Genomic DNA, 13,243 nt, shown 5'->3' with positions numbered 1-13,243 from the left:
TGGCCTGGCATAGGAAAATAGATCAAGATATGTATCCAAAAGTGCAATGTCTGCATTCAAACAAAAGCCAACAACCAAAAAGAACCAATGATTTGCACACCACTTCCAGCCCTACCCTGGCAACAGTTTGGTGTGACCTGTTTGAGTGGAATGGCAAAGACTATATCATAACTATTGACTATTGTTGGCTGGATATCTTAACCTCTACTACTGCTACACATGTGGTTACTCAGCTGAAGTCAGATAATAAGCCCCAATTCAACTCCAAGGAATTTCACTTATTCACAAAAGATTAGGGTATCAAACACAACATATCTAGCCCCTACCACCCCACAGCAAATGGATTCATTGAAAAGAGCATGCAGACCTACAAAAATTACTCTGAGAATTCATCTGATTTGCAACACTTTTTGTCTATGGCATTGGTATTTTTTGTTACAAGGGGTTTGGACAAAACCCTTACATTGATTCATTAACTTATGACAACAGCAACCTATGTTATGACAGCAGAAGAAATATTTAGAGTATCTTACTAGCCAGCAAAAGCAAAAAAAGTTTAAAAACTGATTTAAATTCTAATCTTGGGACTTTGTGAATCTTGGGACAAAGTGCAAGCAGAAAGTTTGCTTATTTACTACAGATGGCAAACCAATATACTCTGACAAGCCTGAAGTAATGAGTAGGGTACCACAGGGAACTGTACATGGTCCAACTCTCTTTCTGATTTACATCAATGATATATTTAACCATATTGAAAATGGCATGCACCTGTCTGCTGATGATGGCAAACTCTTTGGTATTGCTTGCCCTCAGAGTATCCAGTACAACATAGATGAGTTACAAGCTTGGACCCATGACTGGCTTCTCTAATTTAATGTAGGAAAGTGCTGTGTATTACACCTTGGACCCAATAATCCAATGGCAAACTACATGATCTACAACCCCACCACCAAATTAAGAGAGCAACTAAAGAACAGAACAGAAGAAAGGGATCTAGGTGTCATTATTGATGATAAACTTAAATTTCACAGCCATGTCCAGCATGTTGTTTCCTGTGGAATCTCCAGTCTTGGACTTTTAAAACAAACCCTCAACAGCAGACAGGCATCTATATTTATAAAATTATACAAGGCTCTCATCAGACCTCATCTCAATTTTGGCATGTGTCTTGCTGGTCCTTCTTATCAACAAGATGTGAGGCTCATCAAAAACGTACAGAGATGAGCAACAAAATGCATAAGGAGTCTAGCATCAACCTCATATGAGGACCGCCTCAAGTACCTCAAACTACCCGCTCTGGTTTACTGACGCTTGTGCAGCAATATGATGCTTACTTACAAGCTACAGAACAAAAAGTCAGCAATCTTTGGTGGCAATCTCAGTACCAGCCAGCACAACACAAGAGGACACTCCAAGAAGCTACCAAAGTCAAGCTCCTAATCTAAAACTTGCCAAACTTTCTTTTCAAGAAGAGTCATAAATCATTGGAATAAACTGAAAGATTCAACTGTCAATGCTCCCTCCATCCAGTCCTTCAAAAACCAACTTCACAAAGAGTAGGAGAAGAAGCAGAGGGGGTTCAACAGGCAGTCAACTCTGAAATGAACTTATTGCTTGCTTTTGCTTATATATTAATGCTAATGCTTGTGTGCTTGCTTGCAGTTGCCTTATTATGCTTTTGTTACAGGTGCTTGGGTCAAATATACGTATTAACTGAATAGTACATCAAAGAAATCATTGCATGGTGTCAGAAGTTCAACATGGATAGTACACCAGCTCCATCAATCAACTGGTCAAGCCCCAACCTAAAATCAGAATGGAGAAAATTTAAGAGACATTGTGAGCTCATGTTTTCTGGTCCACTAAATGGAAAATCAGATGCAGTGAAATGCTCATACTTACTGATCTGGACTGGAGAAAAAGGACAGGATGTGTTCTCCACTTGGACCTTAACTGACGCAGAGGCAAACAAGCCAAAAGTATATCTAGACAAGTTCGAGAATTATATTCAGCCAAGTGCAAACCCCATCTTTGCCAGATACATCTTTCATCAGAGAAACCAAGCGGATGGAGAGACCATTGAGTCATATGTCACTCAGTTGAAAGTACTTGCCAAGGGTTGTGAATTTGATACCCTAGAAGACCAGCTAGTTCGAGATCAGTTGGTCTTTGGAGTCAAGAATGCAAGAATCCGTGAGCGGCTTCTCAGTGAGGGAGCCACACTTACCTTGGCTAGAGCAGTTGAGTGCAGTCGAGCTATAGAAACTGTGCAAGAGACCCAAGCACTCATGCTTAACGAACAGGCGCCGATTCCAATTAAGCAGGAGGTGGAAGTGGTTCAAAGACGAAAAATTCCCCTGCATGCTATTTCTGTGGTGGCCCATACTCAAGAAGCCATAAGTGCCCAGCAGAAGGGAAGCAGTGCAGCAAATGCAGGAAGATGAACCATTTTGCCAAAATGTGCAAGAGCAAAGTAGTACATGAACTTGAAACAAGAAGCGAATTGGAAGATGGAAGAGAATTCATGATTGAGTCCATTTCCACAGAAGAAAAGGTGGAAAAGCCTTATGCTCTGATAACACTGACAGAAAACGATAGTGAATTGGCGTTCAAGATAGACACTGGTGCCGAGGCCAATATTTTGCCACTCAAAGACTTCAACAAATTGGCAATAAAGCCAGCACTGCTGCCAACTGCTGATGTGCTGACCAGCTACACCGGAGAACAGCTAAAGGTACTGGGGACAACCAACCTAAAAGTTCAGTACAAGAACCAAACCCCCCAGACCCATACCTTCCATGTGGTCTGCACAGATAGAGCACCCATCCTCAGCCGCCAGTCCAGTGAACGACTTCAGCTGATCAAGTTTGTCCTCAGTGTCAGCAATCCAGCCCCAATCAGACCAGTCATCCAAAAACTCTTAAATGAATTCAGTGATGTCTTTGAGGGCATAGGGACACTGCCTGGAACCTGCAATATATATCTGAAAGAGGGTGCAATCCCTACTATACAACCGCCAAAACGGGTTCCTTTTGCACTACAAGCTAAGTTCAAAGAGGAGTTAGACAGACTGGAGTCACTTGGAGTCATAGAAAAAGTGACCAAGCCAACACAGTGGGTGAATTCCTTGGTTCTGGTGAGAAAGGCAGATGGGTCACTCAGGATCTGTTTGGACCCTGTTGACTTAAACAGAGCAATTGAGAGACCGCATTACCCTATACCCTTATTTGATGAAGTAGCAGCGAAGTGCAAAGGTGCAAAGAAGTTCTTTAAGATGGATGCCCGAAATGGATACTGGTCAATGGTGTTGGACAAACCATCCTCTGAGTTGACAACATTCAACACCATGTATGGCCGGTATAAATGGAACTGATACCCATTTGGATTGATTTCAGCGCAGGACGAATACCAGCAAAAGATGGAGGAAGTCTTTACAGAACTGGATATTGGGCTGATTGTTGATGATATTGCAGGCATTGGTTGTAGTGATGCTGAACATGACGCCAAGCTGAGGGCAGTACTCCAAGCTGCAAGAGACAAGGGAGTGCGGTTCAACAAAGAAAAATGTGTTTTTGACACTACTGCCATCACCTACTTCGGACACAGACTGACAACAAGCAGCATTGTCCCAGACCCAGAGAAAACCCAGGCGTTAGAAAACATGCCTGCACCCCAAAACCAGGTGGAACTACAGACATTATTAGGAATGTACAATTACTTGTCTAGATACATCCCCAACCTGGCTACGCTGAACAAACCCCTCAGAGACCTGTCCAAACAGCAGAAGTTCGAATGGAATACAAGCCACGAGGAGGCCAAGAGAGGGATTCAGAATGCAATCTCCAAAAACCTTTCCTACTTTGATCCAGAGGCCAAGGAGATAGAGGTGATCACAGATGCTTCCCAGCATGGTTTGGGTGCCCAGCTATCAACAGACAGAGCAACCGTCGCTTTTGCATCTTGCTCTCTAAGTGAGACAGAGCAGCGATACTCCCAAATGGAAAAAGAGATGCTCACAATAACCTTTGCTTGCAAAAGATTTCACCAGTATCTGTTTGGAAGAACGATATGCGTGACCACAGACCACAAGCCTCTTGAGTCGATTTTTGGAAAGTCTATACAAAGGGCACCTCCAAGGCTGCAGCAAATGATGTTGGCTATTCAGCCATATGATATCAAGCTTAGATACAAACCTGGAAAGACTATCCCTGTAGCAGACACCCTATCCTGCCTGCACCTTGCGGATACAGACATTGAGTCGCAGGTAGACATGGAAATTCTGGTTCACTCAGTCCTTCAAACTGTACCCATAGCAAGCCAAAGGCTTGCACAAATACGTAAAGAAACGACTAAAGACAAAACACTGAACTCCCTGTTGGAAACAATAAAAGTGGGTTGGCCGAACAATAAAAAGAGCCTAGACAGAAAACTTGGGCCCTTCTGGAATTACTGTCATGAGTTGACAGAACTTGATGGCCTTGTTGTTAAAGGGGAGCGCATAGTCATCCCGATATGCATGAGAGCAGGCATATTAGGCCAATTACACTCTTCCCATCTAGGAGTGGCGAAGACCAAAGAGAGGGCAAGAACGTCTGTATTCTGGCCAGGCATCACTCGAGATATCGAGAGGCTGGTCAACCACTGTGAGGTATGCGCCAAGTTTGCTATGAACCAACAGAAGGAGCCGATGATCCTGCATAAAATACCCGACTACCCATTCCAGCATGTAGCTGCTGACCTGTTCCAGCTCAACGGACAGGATTACATGGTCACTGTCGATTACATGAGTTGGTTCTTTGAGGTGGATCGCCTGACAAACACCACATCACGGCAGGTCATCAACAAACTGAAATCTCACTTCGTCCGATATGGGATTCCCGAGCGACTTACAACTGACAATGGCCCCCAGTTCAGCGCAAAGGAATTTGAGCAATTTATGACTGACTGGGGAATATTACACTCAACCTCAAGCCCAAACTACCCTCAGTCCAACAGCTTAAGTAAAAAGGCTGTTCAAATTGCTAAAAGACTCATGGTGAAGGCCGTTGAGAGCAAGAGTGACCCGTATCTGGCACTATTGGAGTATCAGAACACACCCGTTGATGGATTTGCCCCGGCTCAAATAATGGTGGGACGCCAACTGAGATCACTCCTGCCCAGCATCACACAAACATTGCAACCAGGAGCCTTCCAATTTGACCGATTCAGACAACAGAGGGAGAAGGCCCAAGAGGCACAAAGTAAACACTATAATCAGCATGCAAGGAATATGGAACCACTGAAAACGGGTCAGAAAGTGTGGGTTCAGTTGACTGACCAGGGAACCTGGAAGAAGGCAACAGTTTGCAAGACTGGCGACAGCCCTCATTCATACTATGTGCATCTCGAAGAAGGAGGGACGTTCCACCGCAACAGAATACACATCAAATCAAGACAAGACCCAATGGTGACTGACCTGCACAATGATGCTAGTTGCCAAGTCGAAACTTCGAGCGTCTCGCCATCAAAGAATGTTCCCAATCCCTTAGCTGATTCCCAAGAGACTACAGACCCCCCTACAGTGGAGTCTCCAACACCAAAGCAGGGTGTCACACACAAAGAGGTGGAGGCCACGGATCCAGCTCAGGCAGAGCAGATTAACCATGGAAGAAGGGCGATGGCAACTTGTTCTGGTCGTCAGGTGAAACCCCCAACAAAGTTGAATTTGTAGAAAAGATGGGAGATGAAATGAATTGATTGTACCGAATTTAAAAAAAAAAAAAAAAAAAAAAAAATGAAATGAACTTATTGTATTGAAAAAAAAAAAAGATGAAATGAACTTATTGTACCGAATAAAAAAAAAAAAAAAAATAAATGAAATGAAATGAACTTATTGTACTAAAAAAAAAAAAACGTTCTGGTCGTCAGGTGAAACCCCCAACGAAGTTGAAGTTGAGCATATTCAATAAAAGAACATCATTGAATCACATGAAGAAAAGAAGGAAGATGAAATGAACTTATTGCTTGCTTTTGCTTATATATTAATGCTAATGCTTGTGTGCTTGCTTGCAGTTGCCTTATTATGCTTTTGTTACAGGTGCTTGGGTCAAATATACATATTAACTGAATAGTACATCAAAGAAATCATTGCAAACTCAAGAGCACTACAGGTCTGGAATACCTTAAAGCTCTCAGATGGATTAATGTAAAGTAAGGTAAAAAATTGCCAGGTCTTTGCAGTCATGTACTAAGAAGGCAGAATAATCATAGTTCACAAATGTTGCATGCATCCTCACTATACTTTACCCTAATGCCCCAAATGTGAAAATATAGTCTATGGCCCAAATTATGGATTTCCTAGTAAATATTTTGGTAAATGTTTACTTTTGTTCCAAGTGCTCTAAAGTGAGTATTACTGCATATAGCAAGATTCTGATGAACACATATTGTTTCTTTGTCATTATTAGAGAAGCATGTCCATTTCTGGTTGACCCTCCTCCTCCATGGGGCAAACTAAAAAAGCCAAAAGTGGACTTGTTTACAGGTAACATTAGCTATAGAGCAAAGCATGTTAGTCCATGAGCCCTGCAGGCAGTGGGGTGAGGTCTGTATTCTATATTTATTTGAGGTTTTTTTTTAGTTTTATCACTCTTTGTTGAATAAATATAGCCTAGAACACAGACCTTGCCCTGCAGGGCTCATGGACTACTATGCTTTGCTTTACAGGTAATGTTACCAGTAAGCAAGCCCAATTTATGCCTTTTTAGTCTTGTTGAATGGGGGTATTAGAAACCTAAAAAATGGATGTGCTTCTCTAATAATGACAAAGAAACAATATGCAATCATTAGAATCTTGCTATATGTAGTAGCCTAATATCCACTTTAGTTTACTTGGAATAGAAGTAAACATTTACCTATATTTTGTAGTTCATATAATTGACTTACCAAGAAAGTGAACATACTACTTGATGCCTTTTTATGTTCTTTACAAATATAATAATCACTACTATACAAATTCAAAAACTTTTTGAGCTCTTAAAAATTATGAATTTTTGATTAAAGTATGAGTTATTGGTTGTTTTTGGCAAAATAATAGGCCTATTATGTTTTCTCTACACTGTTTTCTTGGTCATTTTCAACAAAATAATACTAGGCCTACATTTTTTCAGTAGGCTACCAAAATTATTTATAGTTAGGATAGGTTAGATTGGGTCAAAAAGTGCTAAAATCTGAACTTGCAACAGAAGCAATTAGGCTACTACATTTGCAAAGAAAACAAAAAAGGCATTGAGTGGCATGTTCAGTTTATTGGAAGGCTAAGTCAATTAGGCTATATGAACTGTAAATATTAACCTATTTTCCATTTTAAGGATGCCCAAAGACAGTCAATCATTTTGATCAAAAGCTTCAATCAATCAAATGATTGAAGCATAATTGACCACCTAGGAACCTGTTTGACACTTGAGTCAAGCATTGACAGTGATTGATAGAAAGTTTGAATGTCTTTAAAGAACAATTCTCACTTCAAAATGCAGCAAGCGTGCATGCTATGTGTGTTAACTATGATTATTCTGCATAGGCTAGCCTATTAACCTATGAAGTAAGAACTGTTTTCTTAGCATGTTTCCTTCTCTTCAGTTAGTTCTCAAGGCAAATAGGCTACCATAGATTCTAAGAAGGAGCTAGTAGAAACACTAGACCAATGCCCACCTGTGGCCAACCATGCAGAGCTTGGCTTTTTTTACTGGAATTTGATGTAAGCTTAGGCCTAATTCAATTGAACAGGCTACACATTAGGCTATATGAACAAAATAACACCTTTGATTTCTTCTAGCTTCCAATTTCTCTGGCAAGACAATGGAATGATTATCCCAGTGGGTAGAAGACAGTCCACAACAATAGTCGAGGGCATAAACTGGTATCCCCATAGTTCACCTGATGAAGGAGGCATTATTGTAAATTTCTATAAGCACAAGCGTTTTTATCTTTTCTTCTAAATTGGTGAATAACGACTAAGCTCTAAATAATGAATGTCCTTTTGAGTGGCATCTAAATATAGCATAAAATTTCTTGAAATTAATTATTTTTGTTTATTTTTTCTTGTTTCGTGTATAAAAAAAAAACAAGGCTGGAATGACTATTAAACCAAGATATATTAATTTGAGGTAATCAAATACACTCAAATATAAAGGCCGCTATGAATAATAAGTAAGTGCATCTTCATCGAAATCACCTAAAATCAGGGCGAAACGGAAAAATTAAATTTTGTTCTTAAGCCCTGGTCTATTAACACTAGAAAATCAAAAATAAGTCCAATAGTCTAACAGTAAGGAACAGCAGATGACTGTGTATTCAACAGCCAATAAAGAATGAATTAAATATATTTTTTTAATGGCTTGGGACGTCGGAATAATTTACAATGCTGCTATAATTGAGGAAAAAAAATATTAAATGGTCAATTTCACTTTAAAACTATAAGAATATAATAAATAGTGTAATCGATAATTTTTCTAGTTTCAGGGCAAATGTAAAGCCTATACAATGGTCTATGAGAAATTACATTCATTTTCATTAGCATGTTTATATTTTACATGTGGTCTGGTTCCACTAATTTTTTTATTTCTATGTTCTTATGTATTAATTCATACCTTTCGGAAGAAAAATAAAAGAAAATTCCCCCCCCCCACCTCTTTATAATGTAAAAAAAATGGTTAGATTAGATAAATAAAGAAAATCAGTTAAAATAGAACAATTATGAGTCTCATTTTCCTTAAAGTCCCATGATATTGTGCTATGACAAATTTTAAGGAATAGATAAAATTCTGTACTTGAAATGTAACTTAAGTTTGAATGTTGAATGAAGGACATCACAAAATCCATGGATAGTTTTGTACAATTATTTCTTATCTCAATTCTTTGAGATGTTTCAACACATGACCATAGTGATTACTCTCTTAAGCACTTTTCTGTTGTTTGTGTTTTCCATTTCTGGAAACTTGCTTATATTTAATTGACATATACCCATGTTTGTTCCTTGAGGTTTTGATAATTTTTTTTATTTATGGAGGTAAGACAGGTGAAAACATTTCAAACATATTTTGTTTTCAGTAAAGCGCAAATTTTTCTATGGTCTTGAGATGGCATGGGGGTCATCAGCCCTGCTCATGTTAATTTTTGCTCGTTTTGTGATTGACTCGGCTATTTATTGTAATTTCTGTTCGCTTTGAGTTTCATTTATTTATTGACGGTGATTTGCGGTAGTTTTTTGCTTGGAAAATTATTTGACTTAATTTTTTTTAATTTTTGGCTTAATGGAGCTTTTTTGTTTTCTTTGAAAAACTTGTCTTATGGAAACTTTTTCAACAATTTTTAATCCTGACACAAACAGTACAATTTTTTATTTAATTTTATATCTTCTGAATCTGACCTGAAAAACAAAACTTGATGTCATTCCCAAAAGATTCTATCTATGCTCTTTGACAACTTGGATACATCTACACTGTTTTGGTCTATTTAAATTGTAAGAACAGAGGTAGTAATATTAGTATCCACAAAAGGTTTAACTTAGTACCGCCAGTCGTTCTCGATATATTGCTGAGGTGTATTATTGGCAACCATAAACAAAGTACATTTAAAACATTTAGTTTTAAAGCATAATGGGCCAAATGCATAATTGTGGGATTTGACATGCTATTAATCCCTAAAGACATTGCTGCTGGACCTTTCTTCTATGCTGAACAAAACGGCTGTCTCAAATTTTGACTGGATGCATTTAGAAAAAAAAATAGGCTTGAGAGAAGGGCTGCTTGTCCTCCAGTCTCTTGTTACTCTTAAAATAGGGCACAAGACACTCGCACTGTAATTGGAGTGCAAGGCGGGGATTTGCCCCTTTATGTATCTAGTAAATGCATTTTAAACAAGTAAAAAGAAAGTGAAAGCATTTTAAATTCATTTTTTTCAGTAAATTGCAGATTTTGTTCTTGTCTTGAGAAGGTATGGGGTTTGTCAAAGACAAATTATTTCTGTGTTTGTGCTGTTGCACTGGTGATTTCTTTTTTTGTTATATTCTTTATTGTTAAGCTTTGCGCCCGCTAATTGCTTAGGCTACACATCTGTGTCGAACATATTTAGCCTAAAAAATTGAGCTTTTGGGTTTTCCCTAATTTATAAGACGCAAATAGCTGTAAAAAATTTCACTTAAACGATCTAGAGAATCATAATTTATTTATCATGATCAAAAACCTTCAGCTTGTCCTTCAATGCCAAGCTTTTGACAAAACTGATTTATTTTGATTAGTTTAAAAAGAAATTTCTGAAAAGAATGTTTGCAAAGAGAAGTAAAGAGCTACATTAAAGGTAAGACTATCAAAAATAAATCTAGCGAGAATTTTAACTCAAAACCAAGAGAGAATACTATCAGATAATAAATAAAACCCATCACGAACAGAAAATAAAACAAATGATCATATTAAACATTAAGACAGCAGACACTGTTGTAGATGAAACAAAGAAAATTAAATTGAACATGAAGTTAGACTGAAAATGAAAAAAAAATTAGTGAAAACAGGAGTTGGGCTATTGAACCTTTCCTTATCTTCACATTGCATAAATATTTTAATGTCTATTGCCTCATTAACACTTTATTGAAAAAATGTATATTCTGAACAACATGCTTTAATCTGTAAGCGTATTGACAAAAAATAATCACCATAACTATCAGGTAGAGAGGACTAATAAAATAAAAATGACATTTAAAATATAATAATACTCATTCATGGAAATCTCAGCAAATCAAGAACTTTTTTGCCTGTATTTTTTTTTTCATTTCTCAATGTTTTGAATGTGATCAAAATGTAATAGTTCGCTTAAAGATGCACGGGCCTTAAAAAGCTTAAGGCAATGTGAGTGAACAGTAGTCAAACTGCTATTCGTGGTAATTTGTGTTCGTAGAAAGTTTAGCTTTGATAATCAATTTTATTTTTGTTCGTGATAGGATTTATTTATTCATCTACATCAGTACCTGTTATCTTCCGAATATGTTAAAGGTAAATATCTAGTATAATTTATTTTCCTACTTTAGTAATTTTTACAGATAAGTACTTAAAAAGGGAAACGATATTGTGGTTTTAGCCACATTGATATTTAACAAGTAAAGGCTAAACAGCTTAGTATCAGCAATAATTTTTATTTGTTCAATTCAAAAAACTCAAATATATTTTGAGGGATTTTATCAAAAATCAAAACTGTAACCAGTATATTTTCTTATATCTTCTCGCCTTGGCCGTTCTTAAGGTTGTTACTGACCAGATAAAATTACCAAAATGGGTAGTTACCAAACCGAAGTGCCCCCACCTCATCTAGAAACGGCTCTGTTTCTTAAGTGTTTTATTGCATTAAAAGCGATAAATTGAGAACGAAATCCATTTAAACGTTAGTTATCCCCATCTCATTTTTGTGTGCTTCATTTCAAAAGGTTGGTACCAAGTTTGCTTTTCCACATGAGAAGCTTACACATCATTGGCACATCTAGCGTCTTGCAGGTTGATTCAATCCAAATGATCTGGATTAACCTTGTCGTAAAGGTGTGCCCACAAATGAAGAAGCAAATTGAACACAGACCCAAGGTTGGAAAATTTTAAAAGGTTAAACCCTAGTTTCACCCTACCAGGAGTTGTAGATATTCTTGCACCTCTGTTCCAGCGGCTAACGATTTTGTTAAACAACACTGAGATATGACGTTACAATACGCAATTCGATCAATATTTATTGGTCAACTCAGGGCTTCAAATCTTTTTACTTTCCTGCTCTTTGTAGCACTTTCTACTTCATTTTACTCATTCTCTTTTATCAAATTTGAGACAAAGTAGCTCATTAAGGAAATTATACGTTGACTCTTTCTTTTGTAAATAGCCTCAATAGCTTTGAAGAACAGACGAATTATAAAAATTGCGAAATCGTTTTGTTTTTAAAGCCATGGGTGATATTGCTATTCTATTTAATGGTTAAAATCAAAGATTTTATTCAAAGGGTTTGCACTGAAGCCACAATCTTTTTTAAAACATTCCTAGCTAAAGTTTATTTCCATAAACTGCGAATTTCATGTTTTTTTTTTAGATGGTGCGGCACTAAATGAGAAAGTTGACAGCTGTTTTTTTCTAAAAGCGTCAATTTCCGAAGAAAAGATTAACTAAGATTAGAAAGTTCAATTAAGCCTATTTGACAATGACAAAAACTACAAAATTTGCTATTGTTTGTTCTAGTAATATGAATCGTAGTATGGAGGCTCATCGGGTCTTAAGGTGTCAAAAGTTTTCACTTTAACCTCTGCTACTTTAAGTGTATTAACGTAAAAGGTCAAGGAACTAGGCTATATTCAGGAATAATGGCACTCTCTCATGAATGTAGAAGAATGTGGTGAAATTTTGGTGCCTTAATTGTAAATATGCAGTTCAAAACAATTTATGTAGGATGAAAGTGAATAGCTTACATCACTTGGATGCCTTTTCTTATGCTCTTGCGCAATTCAATAGGCCTATTGCTTCTGGGTTGAATTGTATCTTGAGCTCTTAAATAGGCCTCAAAGGTATATGTTTTTGTTACCACCCAAAATAGTTATCAACACTAGCAAATGTTTTGAAAATTGTTAAAAAAAATATGCTACCATTAGCTTATAAATGTAGCCTTCTATTTAAAAGTAATATGCTCAAAAGGCACCTACTTATAGCAAAATAATTCAATAAGTAATTCTGACCCAAAATGTTTTTAGAGTGTTTGTAGGCCTATTTAATGTGTATTTTCTCTGCAATAAACATTGCCACCATACAACAATAACACTGAATATTTGTTTAACCCAGTTTAACAAATGGTAAAATTCTAATCCATTGACTTTTTGCTATCTTGGAAAGTTGTTGGGCTAGAGAATTGAAACTTTCAGGGATGTGTCTACAGGCTAAAGTATATCCCAGGAAGTTATTTTGAGATCCCTAACTATACCCCTTCCCCCTCCTCTATATAATGCAGTTTTTTGTGCATTACAGCTTATATTTTGGTCAAATTTGATCCTATATTACTACTAAAAGTGTAAATCCTTGCTTACCTTAGAAAAATTCAACTTTTCACTGTTTTTTAAGCTACTATATTCCATAATTACTCATAATTACTTCACCTGCATTGAAAAACAATTATCACCTTTTATGGTATAGTTCAGACTGGAATGAAGGTCTTTAAACCCGTTTACGGGTTTTAACTTTTAAGGGGCTTCTCA

General features: G+C 37.3%; 1 protein-coding gene across 1 annotated transcript in view; it reads right to left on the bottom strand.

Annotated features, from left to right (window-relative positions):
* LOC136031337 (phosphatidylinositol 4,5-bisphosphate 3-kinase catalytic subunit alpha isoform-like) overlaps nucleotides 1-7,974 on the bottom strand; it is a 226,435-nt gene extending 218,461 nt beyond the window's left edge. The window contains exon 1 of the mRNA XM_065710827.1: nucleotides 7,798-7,974. Within this exon, the coding sequence (XP_065566899.1) occupies nucleotides 7,798-7,930 (133 nt within the window). The 5' untranslated portion in view covers nucleotides 7,931-7,974. The remainder of the gene's footprint in view (nucleotides 1-7,797) is intronic.
* Between the last annotated feature and the right edge of the window lie 5,269 nt (nucleotides 7,975-13,243).

Source organism: Artemia franciscana, chromosome 1 (genome assembly GCF_032884065.1).
Source record: "Artemia franciscana chromosome 1, ASM3288406v1, whole genome shotgun sequence".
Taxonomy (NCBI): Eukaryota; Metazoa; Arthropoda; class Branchiopoda; order Anostraca; family Artemiidae; genus Artemia; species Artemia franciscana.
Note: the sequence above shows the minus strand (reverse complement) of the source record. Positions and strands in the feature narration are given on the sequence as shown.